Source organism: Oculina patagonica, chromosome 10, assembly GCF_052425735.1.
Source record: "Oculina patagonica isolate OP01 chromosome 10, crgOcupat, whole genome shotgun sequence".
In the NCBI taxonomy this organism is placed as follows: Eukaryota; Metazoa; Cnidaria; class Anthozoa; order Scleractinia; family Oculinidae; genus Oculina; species Oculina patagonica.
In genome coordinates this window covers 16,828,498-16,849,263 of record NC_135767.1, presented here as the reverse complement: position 1 = coordinate 16,849,263, position 20,766 = coordinate 16,828,498, and the positions used below count along the sequence as shown (strand labels likewise).

The 20,766-nt window shown below is 38.3% G+C and overlaps 2 protein-coding genes across 2 annotated transcripts; one reads left to right on the top strand and one right to left on the bottom strand.

Annotated features, from left to right (window-relative positions):
- Positions 1–2,648: 2,648 nt before the first annotated feature.
- Positions 2,649–8,662, bottom strand: LOC144629005 (protein bicaudal D homolog 2-like). The gene is made up of 2 exons (XM_078487149.1): positions 8,402–8,662; positions 2,649–7,032 (listed from the first exon to the last, which is right to left on the bottom strand). The coding sequence occupies exons 1-2, from the start codon at positions 8,594–8,596 to the stop codon at positions 4,915–4,917; spliced, it is 2,313 nt and encodes a 770-aa protein (XP_078343275.1). The 5' UTR covers positions 8,597–8,662; the 3' UTR covers positions 2,649–4,914.
- A 9-nt stretch (positions 8,663–8,671) lies between these two features.
- Positions 8,672–19,991, top strand: LOC144629185 (ADP-ribosylation factor-like protein 8B-A). Its single transcript, XM_078487402.1, is given in 8 exon segments — positions 8,672–8,794; positions 8,797–8,952; positions 12,018–12,098; positions 12,419–12,492; positions 12,656–12,749; positions 13,086–13,153; positions 13,373–13,443; positions 18,273–19,991. Coding segments are annotated over 8 exon segments (714 nt in total). The 3' UTR covers positions 18,320–19,991.
- The last annotated feature ends 775 nt before the right edge of the window (positions 19,992–20,766 follow it).

The following is a 20,766-nucleotide window of genomic DNA, read 5'->3' as shown; positions in this document are numbered from 1 at the left end:
ATTCCGGGTAAATTGTACGACTTGTACTCGCTCCGAGCCTAACGCCTAAATGACACAAATTCAAGTTACTATTTCACACAGAGCGCAGAGTGTTCGTAAATACTTTTAAAATAAGTGAAATTCACTTATTTTAAAAGTATTTATAATAATTATTTAAAGCTACAGGCGAGCGATCGCGTGACATGGGTCTGACATAAAGTGGTAGTTTTTAAATAGCTTGGACATGTCCAAGCGGTCATCAAATCTTGCGTGACCGTAACAAAGGAGCCGGCAGGGCTGCGTGGGTCTGGAACGATTTACCGACAAAAAAAAAACGACAAAAAAATGCCAGCCAGATTATGAACCGGTTTCGCACGGTTAATAAGAATTTAATCAATTTTTTTAAAAAGAAATTACACATTGAAAAATTCAAAGTTTAATGTTACTGAGGTCACAAAAATTACAGGAAGAATGGTTAAGTGACTGTGATACACGCACAAGTAACATATATTATTATATGATATATTATTTTATTATAATGATGCTATCATATGCATAATTTTTTCAAAATTTTTCTGTAAGTATAATTTATTAAATATTATTTATAAACATTTATATGTATTTACTGAAAGTATTTTATTTTTTTTCAATGATCTTTGTAAACAAAGGACAGAAAAATAAAGCTGTTTTGCAAGAAAAACAAGTGATGAAGGCTCATTTTCCCATTTACAGTAGCTATACCAACCTTGATCCAGGCTCTCTCTCCTTTCCTCCCTTGTCATTGAGGACAAAGGAGGAAAGAGGAGAGAGCCTGGGATCAAGGTTCGATGGCCTTTATATTAATAAGTAAATACAGGCATCTGTCATCAAAAGGTTCCTATTTCCAAATAATTTCCCACCCGCTTTGAGAATCCTGTTCCCCCCTCTCTCTTTTTTTGCTCCTGTAGACTCCTACCCTCCCTGTGCCCCTTATTAAGTCATAAACCACTCTTAGTAAAGCACTTTGAATCACTAATTAAAAATACAAGCAAAACATTTTGCATACGTCTTTTATTATTTTTTTATACAAATAAGGCCAAATTTAAATGTGGAAATTTTCATTAGCCGTACACACAACTCTCAGTTTTACAAGCAGCACAGACTGTGACATTCTGTAAGTTTGATGTTTTCTTGTTATAGCATAGTTGATGAACAAACTCAATATTTGGAGATATCTAAAAATTCATTGAATGGTTAATATGCTTTTGCAGGTAAACAGAAGTCTGAATTTATATCAAACATGAATCACAGTGATTGGGTTATGCATGTTTGGTTTCAATTACATGAAATTCAGCTTCATTAGGATTAAACTGTACTGAAATAAAAAGATTTGCACCTTTTGATCTAGTAATAATTAAGAAAGAGGATAAATATATTAAAATATTAATTAAGTCTCTACACAAAAATACAGTAGTAACATTTTTCCAATAAATGGGTAAAATACATGTACTAGCTATGTGCTAGGTCTTAAAAATAGCTGCATGTACTTTAGTATTCAAAAGTTTAATCTGATGCTAAAATACCTAAAAGTTTGAAAAGTAAATATCTTAATTAACAGACCTTGACTTGAAGATTGATAAAATAGGGCATTCAAGGCCAGTTGTTTAAAGGATGGATAATGCTATCCACTAGATTAGTCTATATCGAGACAAAAACATGCACTAAACAGTGACAGTTTGTCCATTGGGTAGTAATGTCCATCCTTTGAACAAGCTGGCCTTAGCGTCATTTTTATTTAGTACCAAATTCACATTCATGAAGTCAACTGCCCCTGGTCATTAAAAGTGGATAACGCCATCCACCGCATCTATCCAGTGGATAACGTAGTTTGCTTTGCCAACACTTATCCACTGGATAGTGATTTATCCGGTGGATATGACTTTGCAAGACGGCGAGACTGATATCTTTTCTGTGAGCCCGAGACCTTTTTAGCCTTGCAAAAGAAATCGAGACTCCGCGAAGGCGTCAAAGAAAAATTCGAGACGACGAGATCCCTGAAATTTGGCTTAAATTTTGCGAGACACGCATTTCTTGAAGGACCATTCACCACCCCTACAGTTTGAACAACTGGGCCCTACGGCTTAGATTTAAGAACTAACGTTTCAAGTCTTTGCCCCTTGTCAGTTGCTGTAGGCTTAATTTCCACTACTCTCTCCAGGCTGGTCTTCATTCCTTTCTGAGTTTGCTCAGGACAGGAATACGTCAAGCTTATTTTTCTGAAAAGTGGCTGGAAATGAAGCCAACAGATGCTATAATAATGACCAATGCTGAAAAATACACGCTATACTGAGGGTAGCAAAGGGTTTATGCATGACATGAAAAGGGCGAAAATAGAGCATGAAAATAAAGCAAAAATTAAACTGTGATGTGTGAAAAAAGCAAACAAATACACGTGATTCGCGAATTCTGCTGTTTCAAGTTTATCTGACACGTGAATTTAGTTACAATTTGTGCGTGAAACGGGATCACGACCCACCCTTTGCTACTCTCTATACTTACCGTACTTCAGGTAGAAACTAATTCCCAACTTCAATAAGTCCATAATTGTATCACTGAAGAAATTGGTACTTTGAGTTTAAAACTAAAAGTACCTTTTTTCAGTAATACAACAATGTTTTTTTTTTTGCTATACAGCGGTAAATCTCAAGTGAAGACTGATATATTCAATATAAATATACCTTCTGTATTCAACAGTTTTTATAGAGTACCGGTAATAATAATTTTGATTATAAAACCACACCTGTACTATAGCAGGGATGCAGCTATGAAAACACTAACTAAAGCCGGCTCATTAGCAAGCTCAGCTAGCCTTTCTGGTCCTGGCAGCTCTAAAAGTTTACCAAAGTCTTTGTTTTAATGTGAAATTTTAGCTTGATTTAAGCTTTCTTTCAGCCGGTGAAAATAGCCGTCAGCTAGCCCTTAACGACATCCCTACTACATGTATTAGCAGATCCCCTCGTAATGTAATCTTCAAGAAAAAAAGCAGCGACATCAATAAGGCTAACAACTGTGGAAATCTGCTAGCCAACACCTATGGCACTCATAAGTACGAGTGATAAATAGCAATATTTATTTTCTAAAAATTAACATTATTTTAAAACAGTGGTATCCTTATTTCTCAATCCTCCAAGGGAAACGGAAATTGGTCCAAGAAATCAGGGTAAAATTGCAGTAAATTAAAAACGATAATTTAAATGAAAAATGCGCCTGATGGTAGTATAATGTTTCCATACGTTTCGGGGCTACTGCCCCTTCTTCAGTGTTAAATGTGAAATGCCATCATTTTTCATTTCAATTATCGTTTTCAATTCACTAGTTATATGCACTACACAGTCACACGAAATTTCTTTAGAGATTTCTATGTTACTAAAATTGCAGTATTCAACTGAGCCTGAAAGAAAATGTCTTAGAGTTCTTGGGAGGTTAGAGAAATTACAGGGTTCCAGAAATTGGAATTCCACTGCATATTGATAACCCAGACTATTAAAGGATAAAATTACACAGATTTGCTAATCCACCAATCAAAGCAGCTATATTCCACAAACAGTGTGTCAACCTGTATTTAAATGTATTTTTTTATAATATGTATAATTCTTGTTTTTATATTAAAGCCCTGTGATTTAACAAGTATTAAAAACAGGGCTAAAATTGCTTTGGACACATTGAAAATATGTTTTTTTTTTCTATAAAATGTAATTTTGACCCACATATAATAACTGAGTATAAATTCTCATTAATCTAATAAAAATTATTCTAAACTGCATAAAACAGTAAGTTGGAAGGCTTTTTATATTTTTCTGAAATTTTTGGGACCTTTTGGCGTTCAGCCGGGGGGGGGGGGGGGTACTTCCTATAATGGCCTATACGGGGAGGCTCCGCCCGAAAGGGGTACCTTTTTCAGGCTTAAGGTATATGAAAGGGTAGGGCTTTTACAAGTTTTGGTATATGAAAGGGTATGGAAATCTGTCATTTAGGTATTTAAAAAGACCTTTAATTAAAATATTTCGAACAGACGCAATTAACGGCTGTATTATTTTATTAATGTATTAAGCGCTACGTGAAAATGACAAGAAAACGTCCTGTTCTAAGTCTATGCCATGTCTTTAAGGTATATGAAAGGGGTACCCTTTTTCAGTAAAAGGTCTACGAAAGGGGTACAATTTCTGTCAAAAATGGTATATAAAAGGGTAAGGGGTCAGAGCTCGGGGCGGAGCCTCCCTGTATAAAACTTTTTTTAGTGCCCCCCCCCCCCACCGGGGGGTTCAGCTCATTTATGAAGCTACCAACGGACTGTATAAATAGCACTGTCTATTAAATTGTGTGTAACCTGAATTGAGCTTGCTTAAAATACTGTACAATGTAAAATATTGCACAGCTATAGAATAAAACTTACACTACTTACATGCATTTTTCAATTTAAAAGCTACTGTTTAGTAGTCAATAGAATGTTAGAAATCTGAGCAATAAAATCCCTAAAACCATGGTTAAATGAGCAATTTTTGCACATAATACTAACTAGTGGCCTTTGAAAAACAGCCCTTTGAACAATTCTAATTCTAGTCGACTAGTCATGTACTCAGACATTGCATTGTCTACCAGTCTACGCAAGCAAAATATCACTTGATTTGCAAGTGAAGGTTTTAACTATCAATGATAAAATACAGTCAACTCTCGCCTTGCGGACACACTGCTATTGCGGACACTCGCCATAACGGACAAAATCCAGATCCCCAGCAAAAGAGGTTTGACTGGAAATGACTCCTGCTATTACAGACTTTCGCTATAACGGTCACTAAACCACACCTAGAGTGTGTCCGCTATAACAAGAGTTGACTGTAGACTGCAAGTTATTTCAAAGAATAAAACTTTCACCTTTTAGGTGGTTCACATTCAGTTCTATACACGGGTAACCGGTTTTGATCGGTTGGACTTGCTACTTTTTCTTGTGTAGGCACGCAGCCTTTCCCGAGCGATCTCAAACTCCTCCAGTCTTTGTGTAAGATCAATTTTCTGATGAATGGCTTGTTTGAGAAGTTGATTAAGGGTCTTCTTCTCCTCTTCTGATGCAGCAAACTTACGCTGCAACTCGTCTACTTGCACTAAATACTCCTCACACCTTGCCGCATACATACCACGCAGTGAAGCAAATGTCGACACCTCAGCTTTTAGAGCTTTTAGGCTTCTCTTTAGCTGTGCTACTGTCTCTGACTGCACTGCCTTGTCATTTTCATAGCGACTTTTAAGATTTGCCAGTGCAACTTCATAAGTGGACTTGTTAGCCTTGAGAACAGTGCGAAGGGTAGTAATCTGTTCTCGCTTCGTGGTCAGCAAACTTTGAAGCTTTACAATTTGTTGTTTTTGAACTTCGTTGTCCTCTCCTCCACTGGTTTCGTCATCGCTAACGACCACCCTATACTCTAATGCACGCTGTCTGGAAATTTCAACGGTCTTCTCAACTGCTTGTTTCAAAAACTTCACTTGATCACGCACAGAGCTTATCAGTCTGTAACAGGAATAAGGATCTCCTCTTTCCATCGTCTCATTTGGATTCTCGCTTCCCATTGGAGACTGTCGTACTTCTGCAGCACTTTCCTTGGTGTTGGAATTTGCAGCATTTGATTCAGCTTGTGCTGCTGTTTTTGATTTTTCCTGCTTTTCTTTCTTGGCAAATGAATTGGTTGGATGGTCACCATTAGCTGAGCAAACATGCTTGTAAAGCCTCTGCAAATCTTCGCTGACGTACCTCAGTTCATCCTGGGTGCAGTTAAGGCTTCCTTGCGCATTTCCAGCAAGATCGCTCATGGACTTCACATCTTCCTGCAGGTTTTTGATCAATTCTTCCGACTCACTCCCTTTATTTTTCATATTTAACATCTGCTCCTCGAGTTCCTTGACGCGTTTTGTCATGAATGTCGCCTCATCAGCTTTCGTTTGCAAGCCAGCCATTTTCGCTCTCAAGCTGTCAATCTCACTTTTCAAGTCTTTGATCAAAGCTTGCGACTTATTGTCTTTGGTTTGATAACCCTTCAAAAGTTTTCGGATTTCTTCCAGTTCCTTCAGCTGGTTGTTTATCTTAACACTGATCGCTTCCCTCTCCTCTGCCGCGTCATCGCTGTCATCCAGTGTTTCACACAGAATCTTGGCCTCAGTCAAAGTCTGCATAGCATCGAACTCCTCTCTTAACTTCAAAACATCCTTCTCTCTCTTAGCCAGTGCATTTGTAAGTTCATTTTTCTCACTACTCAACTGATCAAGTTTGTGTGCCATTTCTTTGGCCTCCGAGAGCTGAAGCTCTTTCATCAGATCTTCAACCAACCCTGGGACAGGTTTGTATTCCTCGATAATGCTTTGAATTAAAGGGTGTTCAACAGGTTGTTCTGGCTTGGCCTTCTCTGGACTTTCAAGTGCAATAAATCGGCTTTCCTCATGCCAGCTGCTAAGTGTAGGTGACCGACGTTGACGGCTTTCTTGCAGTTCTTTCTGAAGAAGGGTGTTTCGATCTCGCTGTTCCTTCAAGGACTCAAGAGCCTCATTGAGTTGTTTTTGGTATTGATCTCGTTTGTCGCAGGCAACCTGCAGTTGTAACTGTACTGCTTCCATTTCGTCTGTCAAGCTTTTGTTTTCAACCTTCAACGATTCAAATTCCACCAGTGATGATCTTAGTGCCGAGTACTGCTTCTGAAGGTTAATATTTTCTTCCTCAAGCTCGCTAAATTCCTGTGTATGTTTGGATTCTCTGTATTTATGCTCCCTGATCTCATCGCTAAGCAGTTTCTTACTGTGAGCAAATTGTTCAATTTCCTTTGCGTAGTTAGAGACCTGATGGGACAGTCGTTCATTTTCAATTTGTGCCTCTCTTTCAGCTTTTCTTGCTTGTCGCAGGTCACTTTCTAAGTCTGTTATTTTATGAAGATAGGTGGCTTCTCTCGATTCGCTCTCCTTGACAAGACTTTCTTCTCGATCATCTCCAAACCTGCTTCTTTTCTCTTGCTCAAGTTTCAGCTGTTCATGAACCTTTGTTGTAAGAAAAAAAATATTATAAATAATATTAATTTTATGACTTGTGGCTTATTTAGGACAGAAACAAAAATTCTCTACATTTCTGAAGTATTACTATAGGCTGGTTAAAGCGACTGTGTCATGGATTTTAGCTAAATTTAGGTATGGGAAATGACCATTAAACTTCTTAAATATAAAAATAAAAAAGAGTGAAGGAACATTTCAATGACACAGCGAATACAAAAGAAGGTATGGATGGCCAAAAGGCCAGGGACGGATCAGAGATTGAAACGGATTGCCATGATTTAATTTGGTCTCAAACGAAGCATTCTGCACACTCAGAACCAAATTTTTGGAGAGTACCCCCTTCTCTAGGGGTGGTTTAAAAGGCTAAGACAGTATATCATATTGCTGTTGGATACTTGTTGGCTCCGTAAGATAACAGAAATGCTTGCCAAGACATAATAAATAAACCTTGAAGGATTATTTTATGGACAAACAACCAAAGCCTCTGTAGCTTGGTTGTTATGTTGTGCTCTTGCCCAAGACATAGCAGATGTAATATAATGAGCAGCAATATGGGGGGGGGGGGGGGGGGAAAAAAAAAAAAAAAAAAAAAAAAAAAAAAAAAAAAAAAAAAAAACCCCCCTCCTCCCCCCCCCCCCCCCCCCGGGAGCAATTTAGCATAGTTCAACTTCTGCTCAGTCAACATACATGTACATTCACAAGTCGTTGCTATGCGACATTCAAATATACAAAAATATTTGTGTACTACACAAGTCACATAAATTATATAAATTCTTCAGAAAGAGGCAATATCAGGTTAATTTAATTAGGAAATAAAACAAACCATGATAACATTTTCAATTGGTAAAAATTCCAAATTTTGGGACACGTTCTCTCAAAAACTCATCACGTAAATTTGCTTCAAGGTTTATGTCTTGGCAAGCATTTCAGTCATTATACTTAGCCAACAAATATTCAACAGCAATATGATATACATAATCTTTTAAGCTTTCAAATATGGGCTGCAAAAATATCCGATTGTCCACGTCACGTATTTTATAAATCAACTTCCTTCTAATATGTCTACACATTTGGAATATCATTCGCAGAAATTCCTAAAAGATATTTGATTGTTTCCAAACAGGGATTTTTTATTTTAGATTCCGATTTTATTAAACGAGCAAAAAACGGTTATGCGATGAACCACGCAATCTGATTAGGCTTTTAGCTTGTATTTACACTTGCAAGCCGTAAATAATTAAAGGAAAATCAAAAACCTTTGTTAGTAATTCTTTCGCGATCCTAAACTCTGATCTCAACCAACCCTTAAACAATATGTTCTTATAAGGAACAAGAACAAGGATTTCATATTAAATACCTCTCTAAGACATTCCAACTCTTGCTTGCTCGCTTCCAAAGCGCTTTCCAGTTCATCATATTGTTCTTGTAATCTCTGTTTTTCTTCCAACACGGCAAGCCCATATTCAGCCGCTTGGACTTTTTCTAAACAGGCTTGCTGTAGCTCACTACTTAGCCGTTCGACTTCGCTTTTAAGCTGCTCGATCGTGCTCATTCTTGCTTCAATTTGAACGCCGTAATCTAAACCATTTGATCTCCATGTTGAATTTTTGAATTGTTTTGCGCTGAAATGACTGAAATGCGGCACCAGCTCCTCACGGTCTCTCCCTCTCGCAATGCCTTACGGGATAGCAGCCGCCATCTTGTGTCATGTGACACAAAGTCAGGAAGAGACGAAAAGCAAAAGAGAAGTGAAGGCTTGTGTTTCTGCACGTTGCATTTACGAAAATGTTGGCCTTTTTTCGGAGTATATTAGACTGGATAAAAAGCCTGTTCTGGAAGGAAGAGATGGAGCTTACATTGGTAGGCTTGCAGTATTCTGGGAAGACCACTTTTGTCAATGTTATTGCGGTAAGCGAACTTACATAAAAACCTTTAATAGTCACAGCTAATTTCGTCATAATTTGCTAGTTATTTCTTTATTTGGCAGTTTTTCAGTGTATGAAAACAATGTATTAAACTCCTCAACATCTTTCAGCCCGTATATGTTCATAAAACTGACATACGTACGCAAGGCGAGAGGAGATGAAATGCGTGACTTTTTTAAGGTCCTTTAGAATGGAAAAATTATTGCTTGTACTTTGACATTTAAACAATAACCTTTGCCTATTGTCCAAGGAATTATTTCCTCTCGGCTATGCTTTTGTAGATTAATAAAATGGATCTTTAATGTGAAAAGTTAAATTGCTCATCTATCAGTTGCAAAAAGATCTATTTAATTTCTTAGATATTAACACCACCAGTTTTATTAATGATGTGGTTATAAAGTTTACATCATGTAATGATAGCTATACAGTGTAGGGGGTATGCAATTGCAGAATATCCTTTCCATAAGATTAAACGCATCCATGAGTCATAACTTTTTGAAAAACAAGGCATAAATCAAATGTTTTTCAGTAAGACACATAAGTTGCACAGTATTCTGCAATTTAGCCCAGACATGATATTGCTGTGGTTTACCACTACTCAGGTTTATAATTAGCCTTTCTATGGTCTTGCTGGAGGCTTTGATTTAAGTCTACCTCCCTTGCGTGTGACCACTAGAGTGACAAAGTAATTAAAGTAGCCCTATTTCACATCACTTGTCTATGAACTTTTCTAAGTAGGTGCTAAGTACATGACACTCTTGTTAAAATCAACTATAGCATTGATGCTACATTGTTTACAGTTACTTTAGGAGGTACAATGATTCAATTGTGAATAATAAATACCGTAGTTATTCGGTTATAAGGCGCACGGTTTTTTCGAGAAAAATCTGTTTTTCTGTGGGAAGTTCATGCCAAAATTGGGGTGCGTCTTATAGCCGAGTATTTCCGCTCAACAAAATCTTATGACCGCCATTTTACCGGAACTTACAGTTAAAACAAGAGAAATGAAAACACTTAATGTTGGTTAATGACTTTAACAGTATTAAAGATATAAGAAACATTAAATTTAAACGCAAAGTTTATTAACGCGTATATAAAACAAGTTTTAGTGACACCTGTATATGCCAGCATTTTGTTGAAATTAGACAAAGAAAATCAAGCTTACTCATTTGAAACAAACCTTTCTAAGCGTGGAAAGTGGAAAATGACTTTAGAAGACAAGGAAAATACCAAAAAAGCTTGAGAATCTTTGAAAAACACTCGATAAACAAAGTTCGAAGCGATACGAAGCATGCTTGAGAACTTGGTAACCAAGCTACAAACTCAGTGGTTACTGGAAACTACACATCTGCCAGGTTACTCAGCAGCTAAGTTCGAAGCACGAACGATGGAAAGATGTTTTGCTCAAGTGGATTTACGTCTTTTTTAGCACAAAATGTTAGCTTTTTACTCGAAGATTGTGCCAAGGAGTATGAACAACATTCAAACAGTCAAATTTTGTAAGAAAAAACTCTCCTTAAATTGATCACTACATCTTTTCAACACTCCAACTCATGGTGCGTCTTATAACCGAGTGTTTTTGGAGAATTTTCTGTTTGTAAACTTAGCATAACAATGTTGCCAAGTTTGGGGTGTGTCTTATAACCGAGTGCGCCTGATAACTGAATAACTAGGGTATGGTAGATTACAAGCTCGGTGATAAATAGTGAAGAAATTATTCAATATGACACAAGCGTGGGACAAAGAAAAAATCTGAGTTCCCGATGGGAATCGAACCCATGGCCTCCCAGAATACCGGTTGGGCTCTCTAACCAACTGAGCTACGAGAGACTTGTTGTGATCTGGGCCATTTACTAAGTTGATATGTGACACGCGTCCTGCAAACTGCTAGGCTCAGCAATGTCGAAATCATCAAATGTGTAGTAAATAATAAAGATGGTAGATTTCAAGCTTGGTGATAAATAGTGAGGACACATGTCACATATCAACTTAGTAAATGGCCCAGCTCACAACAAGTCTCTCGTAGCTCAGTTGGTTAGAGCACCCAACCGGTATTCTGGGAGGCCATGGGTTTGATTCCCATCGGGAACTAAGATTTTTTCTTTGTCCCATGCTCGTGTCATGTTGAATAATTTCTTCACTAATGATTCAATTATTTGCTGCTTCTCTTGTCTCTTGATTATCCAAACTTTTTCAGAGTTTCAGCTTACAAGGTTTGAGCTTCCTTGGTCAAAGTATTTCTTTGCCTGGGGACACTGTGTTGTGTCCTTTGACAAGACACTTTGCTCTCACAGTGCCTCTCCACCCAGGTGTATAAATTTAGGTTAAGGCCTAGTTTGCATATTTTGAGCCTAGCGGCCTATCAGGCCAGAGCTTATTCCAGTTTCCGTGGCATGAAGCAAAAAGGGGTATTTTTACCCCCCCCCCCCCCCTGGATGGAATGCTAGTCCATCACTGGGTTACCCCCAGCATTAAATTTGCTCGTAGCCATTTATACACCTGGCCTCAGTTTTGCAAAGGGTAGATAACATTATCCACTGGATAAATCACTATCCGGTGTATAGCGAAGTAGGTTTTGTATGACAGTTATACACTGGGCAGTGGATAGTGTTATCCACCCTTTGAACAACTGGGCTCAGGGTGGAGAGAGACACCATGAGAGTAAAGTGTTTTACTCAAGAACACAACTTAGTGGCCCTGGCCAGGTTCGTGCTCAATCTGGAGTCCAGCTGTGCACTAACTATTAGGCCACCACACCCCCCACCAGGTGTATAAATGGGTACCAGCAAACTGTCAGAGAAACCTAACAATGTTAGGGGCTAACCTCCGATGGACTAACATCCCATTCAAGAAGAGTAGCAATACCCCTAGATGCTTTATGGTACAGAAGCCAGAATACGCTCTGGCAATGTGGGCCAGTAGACTTTGTGTAACTTTGGCTTGATTTGGTGGTAAAATTTTACTGTCCCCGAGCACCTGGGTAGCAAAACAGACTGCAAGTAATAAGTGAATCGTTGCCAATGTTGTTTGTTTTCTTTTTCTTTACAGTCTGGTCAGTTCAGTGAAGACATGATACCTACAGTTGGATTCAATATGAGGAAAGTTACCAAGGGAAATGTTACGATAAAGGTAAGTTTTAAAGTTTGTCTTGTTATGACTTCTTTGAGAAAGGGCCAACTTTTTGGCTGTGAAAATGTTTTACTCCCTTTGTTTCCACAATAAGTGTTGAAGGAAGGATAGCAACTCTGAAGCCTCAAGCTTCATTGATGCTAGCCTAGTATAGCTCGAATTGTGTGGTTTGGTGGCATTAGGGTTAGTGTGCTGGACTCTGGATTAAGTAATCTGGGTTTGATGCCTGGCCGGGGTCACCATTTCTTTTCCATGCAAACTATTATACTGCTTACTGTCGGTGAAATGTTTTTAACCTAGTTGATATTTATGTTTGCTAGGTTTGGGATATTGGAGGTCAACCTCGATTTAGAAGCATGTGGGAGAGATACTGTAGAGGCGTAAACTGCATTGTGTAAGTATTAATCTCAATAAAACTTGAACATATTAAACAAACACATGTAGTTCTCGCCCTTTTATGACTGTCTGAGTGAAAGCAGACTATAGCAAAGTTTCTTTTTCTGTGTTGATAATACAAGAACTAAGACAAGTATGTAACTGGAGTGTGTTCTTTCTAGGTACATGGTGGATGCCGCAGATCATGAAAAACTAGAAGCATCGAGAAATGAGCTCCATGGCCTCTTAGAGAAACCACAATTAGCGGGAATTCCAGTAAGTAGCCTGCAAAACGTTACCTTTGTTGGGAACCAAGTCACTTCAAGAATTAATGGCGAAAGACTATTCTCATTCTCAAATATTTGTCTGTCACTGACTATTATCAAACGTTTTAAACAACGTTTGTTTGAAACTCTTATAAAGACGTTTCGGCCGAGAATCTTCGGCCTTCCTCAGTTTCAAACAAATGTTGTTTAAAACATTTGATAATAGTCAGTGAAAGACAAATATTTGAGTTATGAATATTCCTGACTGCAATTTCAGTGTAATTTTAGTGTTTATTATTCTCATTCTGATTACATGTACATTATTCTCCTGTTACTTTTTGTCTAGGTCTTAGTTTTGGGAAATAAAAAGGATCTTCCAAATGCGTTAGATGAAAAAGAACTCGTGGAAAGACTGTAAGTGAAAAAGGCTTTAAATGTGGCTCTTTATTAGTGTTAACAGTTAACACCATTTCATACACATGCAGTGCCTTCTGTATCTTGAAGCTATGTTTGTTATATTAGAACAGAAAATGTGATGGCTCTCCCAGCCTAAAATACTGCATCTATTGTGTTTGTTGACTTTTCTTTGTGGTTCATCTCTCAGTACTTACATTCTCTTCTACTTCATAACAGGAATTTGGCTTCTATTCAAGATCGAGAAATCTGTTGTTATTCTATTTCTTGTAAAGAAAAAGAGAATATTGGTAAGTCCAGAGATGAGCTGGCAATTATTTGTCTAAACTTGCAATTTAGGTGAACCGTTGTTAGAAAATTACTGTACAGTTATCAGCCATGTTTGGTCAGGAATACATGCAGAAAGGTACATGTAGATGATTGTCAAAAAGAAAAAAAGAAACTTAAGGTAGATTATTTATACTAAAACAATAATGCAATCACCAAATGTATACTGTACTGCCCTCAGCTTTCATTTGAAATAGTCAATTGAAAATGATTTCATCTACAGACTTGTAAAGCACAACATAGTAAACAGTACCACTTGAAAGTACTGTTCAATAGCTTTCATTGGTCACGCACCCTGATTTCTTCCATGGAGATTAAGTTATAAAGTGGTGCCTCGATGTGGGTCTGTCCATTTCATGAGTTCGAGTTCGAGTTAGAATTTCGAGTTGATTTCGATTTCGAGTTAAAATATCGAGTTCCAGCACAGGCTTCCCAAGCTCAAAAGTCGTCTTTTTGATGTGTTTTTAGAGCCCTTCGGGCGGCCGACTCTACATACGTGGTGTATGCGACAGCTTGTGTATATAGAGAAATGTATGGGAAAATCACGGATTCTCTAAAATCGGGTAAATAACTATCTATTTTGAAATAAAGTTTACCTGCCTCAAATGTGTCGCTTACTTGTGTCTTGTGCCGAATTTGAAGCCATTCCGACGCCATTTAGCGAAGTTATTCGAAGTCGTTGTCTCCCCTTCTAAAAAGAAGGAAAGGCAGACCACTCCATCGATCGGTGGCCAGAGCTCACTCCACAAATCGCTCTCCCCTCAAAAGGAAAAGTCCCGAATCGCAATAAAACCAACAGTTCCATAAAGCCCAATAAATTTCACTCCACATACGTGTGCTTCGGCGGTCGAAAGTCTCGTAAAGAACGAGAAATTTTGCTTTAAATTCGCCTATTCGGCTTTCCAGATGTGTTTGTGACCGACCTCGCGCCAACGGTCAAGTTTCACGCTAGGACTCCCAAGGGATGTTTTCTGAAAGCTGTATTCGCTAATCACAGCCACGTTTACATATTGTGACCCTCCATATGAAAAGGGGGCTTAACGTAATTTCTCTCAAACGCGTTTAAACGCAGCGTTTGAAACGCATTTGAAACGGGTTTCAAACAGTTTCAAACAGATTTCAAACGCGTTTCAAACACCTTCTGAATTTAGAGCGTTTCAAATGCAGAAAACGCATTTTATAGGGTTTGAAACGCCAAATTATTTGAGCATAATTATTACTGAACGTATGAGGTAGATAGCATTGTTTATGACAGTTTCCCAGTAGTAATTTTTGGAACGGTTTCACAGAACATCCCGGTAACAAATCGAAACAAAATATGACGTCTACCCGTGTTGGAAGCTCGGTGAAAAGTTTGTTTTTGACTGGACTGGAAGCCTTTCTGCGGCCCTTTTGCTTTCAAATGGCAGACATTCTGCAGAATTTAGCGAAAGCTGTAGATTAGCTCCAATTTAACTGCACAAAATAATTTTCCGCGGCAGCCATTTGGCAGTTATTTATAACATAACATAGCAGCATTCATTTTACTGAACACTAGCGCAGAAGTTTTGATAAGCTGTCTTAATTTTCGAACTGTGTGCAGAATCGCTGTGTGATAAAGCCAGCTGGTTGGTATTACTTCTCACTAACAGGAGTATAAAATTAAATCATTTGCCGCTCGAGTACTCCAGGCGTAGTCAATCGATAAACCGATAATCGATATCAATCACTAGCAATCGATATCAATCGAAGATTGATATCGATTTCCGATACCACTCGATAGGAATCGATAAAGGAAAAAAGTTGTGAGTTCGATTGATATCGATTTCCGATGAAAATCGATAAGGATTGTTTTATCGATTGTTATTGATTGTCACCGATTTTTATCTCTACAAGATAAACATTGACAGGGTGTCGTTTTGGATTTTCATCTACGCGAGAACGCTGTGAAGGAGATCAAAGATGCAATCGAGAGCGCTGGGATAGCTGGACAACCCAAGTTAAAATATTTTAGAAAAACAAACCAAGAGGATCTCCTGATAAACATTCTGCCTAGACTCCGGCAGGACTTTTGTAAGATACTCCAAATAATCTGAATAATAAAATGTTTACCACTTAAACGCCAATCTCGCACCATTTACTTTTACTAGGACGTAACGGCATGTAACATATTTGAGACGAATTTTTCTCAAGGAACTTCTTAGGTTTAGTGATTTTATCGATTTCTATCAATTGCTATCAATTTTATCAATCGATAACAATCGATAAAAAATATTTTTTGTGAGTTCGATTGTTATCGATTACCGATATCAATCGATATCAATCAGTGAAACATGTTGTTCAGTTTGGTTTTTCAAGTTACAAGGAATTTAACAAGCGACAAGATGGTCCAAACGCAAGAAACACGCTTCAGGATATGTGGTGATATAGTTTGCGTGCAGCGAATGTGTTTGTTTACCGTACGCGTTACATATTTTCAACATGCCTCAGACACAAAGTGATGTGGATTAAACATACGATGTAAGTATATTTTATAGACTGTACAACTGTACACAATGCAATATTCACAGACAAGCTCTTGCAATTAACACAAGTGTGCATCACGCTGATTTATTGATGAGGAGAAAATGTTACTCAAATCGAAAAGTTTTCCTGCTGCAACATCATCATTCTCTGATTTCCTCAGGTACTGTAGACACTGTATAATTTGATGAAATCGTTGTCACATTTTGAATAAATTATGCTTGAACAGTAATGATAATCTAAGGGCCTCTTCATATGATCCCGGTTGACCGGGCTGGCCCAGTTACCGAGATCTCGGCTCACTCCTATTTTCTTGTAAAATTTTGGATGTGTTCATATGAGAAGGTGGGCCAGCCCGGTTACCGATATCTTGGTTTCTGCAACCGAGATCTCGACAACCGGGAAGAATATTTTCCCATATGAACGCTCCAGCCCGGTCGCCGGAACGCAACTGTTTTTGAGAAAATAGCTTCCCTTTCGTAATTGGGCGGTCAAAATGGCTTAATTTTGCCTTGTATCTATTTCCACTTCAGAAATATGCGAATTAGCTTTATTAATAAAGTAACATGGGTCAATAAAGCTACGATAGTCGCGAAAGATGCAACTTTATGTGTCGCCATTTTGCCTTCATTTCTTGAATTTTATCCCCGTCAACCGGGCTAAAATTTTCCATATGAACAGAGGTCAAAATCCGTCCTGGTAACTGAGACAGCTCGTAAACCGGGCTCATGTGAAGAGGCCCTAAGCATGGCGTTTCAAACACATGCAAACGCGTTTCACCATGTTTCAAACGCCTACTGTTTGAAACGCGTTTCAAACACTTTGAAACAAATTTCAAATGCATTTGAAACGGGTTTCAAACGCGTTTCAAACAAAAACGCTCTTGAAACGCTGTTACGATAAGCCCCCTTTTCATATGGAGGGTCACATTTATGTCAGGGAAAAGCCGTGTAAATATAAATCTGGCACCTCCACGTGCAGAATAAAGCAAGATATTCGCGAGCATTCAAGACAAGATAATATCCCAAAGTCGCAGGAAATTTTGTTCGATCACCGCGTCGATCAAAAACTACATTTTGTATGATTGCGGCTTCAGGGCTTCAGCCCTAGCGTGAAACTTGTCGTGTTGTCAGCGCGTGACTTGGTTCTAATGGACCAATCAGAGTTGGGGATGAAACCAGATACTTGTCGTTGAGTAACGACCGTTGGCGCGAGGTCGGTCACAAGCAAATCTGGAAAGCCGAATAGGCGAATTTAAAGCAAAATTTCTCGTTCTTTACGAGACTTTCGACCGCCGAAGCACACGTATGTGGAGTGAAATTTATTGGGCTTTAGGGAACTGTTGGTTTTATTGCGATTCGGGACTTTTCCTTTTGAGGGGAGAGCGATTTGTGGAGTGAGCTCTGGCCACCGATCGATGGAGTGGTCTGCCTTTCCTTCTTTTTAGAAGGGGAGACAACGACTTCGAATAACTTCGCTAAATGGCGTCGGAATGGCTTCAAATTCGGCACAAGACACAAGTAAGCGACACATTTGAGGTAGGTTAACTTTATTTCAAAATAGATAGTTATTTACCCGATTTTAGAGAATCCGTGATTTTCCCATACATTTCTCTATATACACAAGCTGTCGCATACACCACGTATGTAGAGTCGGCCGCCCGAAGGGCTCTAAAAACACATCAAAAAGACGACTTTTGAGCTTGGGAAGCCTGTGGTTCCAGTTGCTTGCGGTTAGCTCCACTCTGGTTAGCTTGCGGTTAGCTCCACTCCTATTTGCTTGCGGTGAGTTTCACTCCTATTTGCTTGCGGTTAGTTCCACTCCTATTTGCTTGCGGTTAGCTTTCATTTGGTGATAAGGGCGATACTATGCGTGACAAACTGGGAAATGTTACCCCATAACTCAAACTTGAAATTTCTAACTCGAACTGGAAATTTCTAACCCGAACTCGAAATTTCTAACTCAAACTCATAAATTCGATACACTCCTCAATGGTCCAGATAGCATACACACGGGGGATTCATTAAGGTTTAGTGCAGGTGGGCATCAGAGTTTTGCACCCAGGCAAAATATCAGTAAGATCCTACCGTCTTTGGTACGCTAAAGTCAGTTTAGATGTTAAAAACAGCCAGGCAAAGTCATGTTGACTTCACAGCCAGTCAATTTGCCCAGTGGCTGGCCCATAATCAAACCCCTGACACATGGTTAAGAGGAATATCTTAGACCATGAAGAATGATTAAAGTTTTCAGCCCATTAATAATAAATAAAATTGTCTTTTTCCTTCCACAGACATTACCCTGCAGTGGCTAATCCAACATTCAAAGTCGCGTGGTTAACATTATCAAAGCCTCAACTTATTTACACACAAGACTAAACCTTGGTGCATGTTGAAGACAAAATGGAGACAAGGGATTCCATTCACAAAAAAATTTATAGAACGTTAAAAAAACTACAAGAGCCTTTTCTATCCATAAATCATAATGAGTGCTGAAAGCTGTCTTTTAAATCCATAATGTATGCAGCAATTAATTAGAGAATTTAACAGCTATTTTCTGTAGGAATTACAGCAAGGAGCCCAGTGTGTGACCACTTTTAATATATTCACATTATTTTGAAGTTAACTACAAGCTTTCCTAAGCTTTTGATTGGATTATGACTACACAAAAGAATATGAATAAATTAAATGAGTGGTCACACTTTTGGGCTGTAACACATAATAGACCTTTCACACATTGTGCTGTTCCAGAAAATTTCCATACCCCTCCCGTGGAAGGATTTTGGGTTTTAATCGCCCTATCCCTCTGGAAATTCCAGTTGAGCCCCATACTTTTCTTTAAAAAATTTTGGCTTTTGAGAACCCTCCCCCACCCCCTTAGAATTTCCTATTGACCTTCCACGGGGTGGGTATGGATATTTTCTTGGAAACGGCAGATTCCACTTCAGTGCATAGGTACAATAGCACCTGAAGTTGGGGTGGCCTTTTTTATAAATTTCTTGTATTTTTGTCCACCCCAACCTTGACACGACGCCATTGTTAGTTGGAATGCAGGGAGAAGTCTATTGTCTACATAGACTGTGTGTAGACACATTACTCTTGTGAAATAGTTCTAGTATGGTCTAAAAAGGTTATCTGCTTGAACTTGTATGGTAACAAAGAAATTTTCACTTTGAAAAATGCTGACAATATAAATAGATTTATTTTGCCTCTTTTCTAGTATCATTGCTTGACTTTTTTTTCTTGCATCTATTCTCATAATTTACACAGATTCAACAGTATTTTAATTTCCAAGAATTATCATGTTGTTTTGAATTCTCAGCAGCTGTAGTTTTAGTTTTGTACCAAGTTGATTTGAAAACAATTATATCCTCTCCTAATTGGTTAGAATGAATTAAGACCATTTACTAGTTTTTGAAGCCAACCAAAATTTAGCATATACAGCCAAATCTGCACTAATGAAGCGGACACAGTCCCAGCAACATACAAAAACCTTCCATGAACAGACACCTCTCCTAAGGGGACATTTTGCTGGTCCCAAGGGTGCCAGCATACAAGTAGTTTGGCTGTTCAACCCTTAGAATAAATGGTTAATTGACATTTAAACATAAAAATATTAGAGAATTTGATAGGATGACCCAAAGTGTGCAAATACTCTTTTACAAGAATGTCCCTGGCTACAAAATGGGTACTTTGTACAAGCAGACATTTTTGTACTAAAAACATAATCTCGTAAGAATGTTTTATACAACAAAGTTAAGTTTTTTAAAGTAGCCTTTCCATTTCACTCGTAATTAAAAGCTGAGTTGTGCTGTAGAGATTCTTGCTTACTAAGGGCATCGAATGAAGATTCAATTTCCCGACGTGGCAAAAAATAGTTTGAATAGCACTCAAATGTAAAGACGTGACTTGTTAAGCTAGTCTATAATTGTATGGAATAGTGGTGAAGTATTCAAGCTGTTCAGTGTTAAATTCCTATTATTTTAACAATAAATGGTAATTTGAAATATTAATGTTTGCATTGGTTTCTGAAAGTAAGGAAAAGCTTTCTGTAATTTTGGCAGGAGTTCTAAACCATGAACCATAAAGGTCGCAGGACCTCTTGTAGCAGATAGTTCACGTGTTTACGTACTTGCGCAAGGAAATGCAAACCAGCACTTAATTAGCCTGTGCCTTACCACTTCGCTTTCTCTCTCAGGTGGACTAAATTTGGTAAGGGCCAGTGAGGGGGCATGGCCGATTAAGCAGGACGGGGGCACCTATCTCCCACTTTCATATTTTCTTTGGATTTGTTCAAAAATATCTTACCGATTGTCTTTCGTAAGTTCATTGTGGGTATGAGGCAAGGTTGTCGAAATGTTCGCCCCCCACACCCCGAATTTTCCAGATTCGCCGATTGAAATTACGTTCGTCACCTGAAATTTGTGGGCTGATTAAGGCCAGGATATTTGCGTCAGTTTTTTACAGGGGAGGGGGGGGGGGGGGGGATATTTTCGAGTTTTTTAGGTATGGTTGACTACACAAGTAAAGGAAACGTTTTAGATCTTTTTTTTAATATATTCATGACACGAATTCAATGCAACAAAATGATCCTATTTAGTTCGTAAGGTTAAGTAAGGTACTCAACAATACGGTAAAAAATGAAATATACAGTACACAGTTCAGTGGAATTTAAATCAAATAACTTGATGCCATCTAGTGACTTCAATAGTAAACATGTTTAAAGATAGAATATCTTTGGAAATAAACCTAAAGTAGAAGGTAGTATGTCTCAACTATATACTAGTT

Coding starts and splice junctions, on each gene's coding strand:
- LOC144629005 (XM_078487149.1), bottom strand. CDS start 8,596: ATGAGCACGATCGAGCAGCTTAAAAGCGAAGTCGAACGGCTAAGTAGT. Junction 7,033..8,401: donor AGTTGGAATGTCTTAGAGAG/GTATTTAATATG, acceptor CTTACAACAAAG/GTTCATGAACAGCTGAAACT.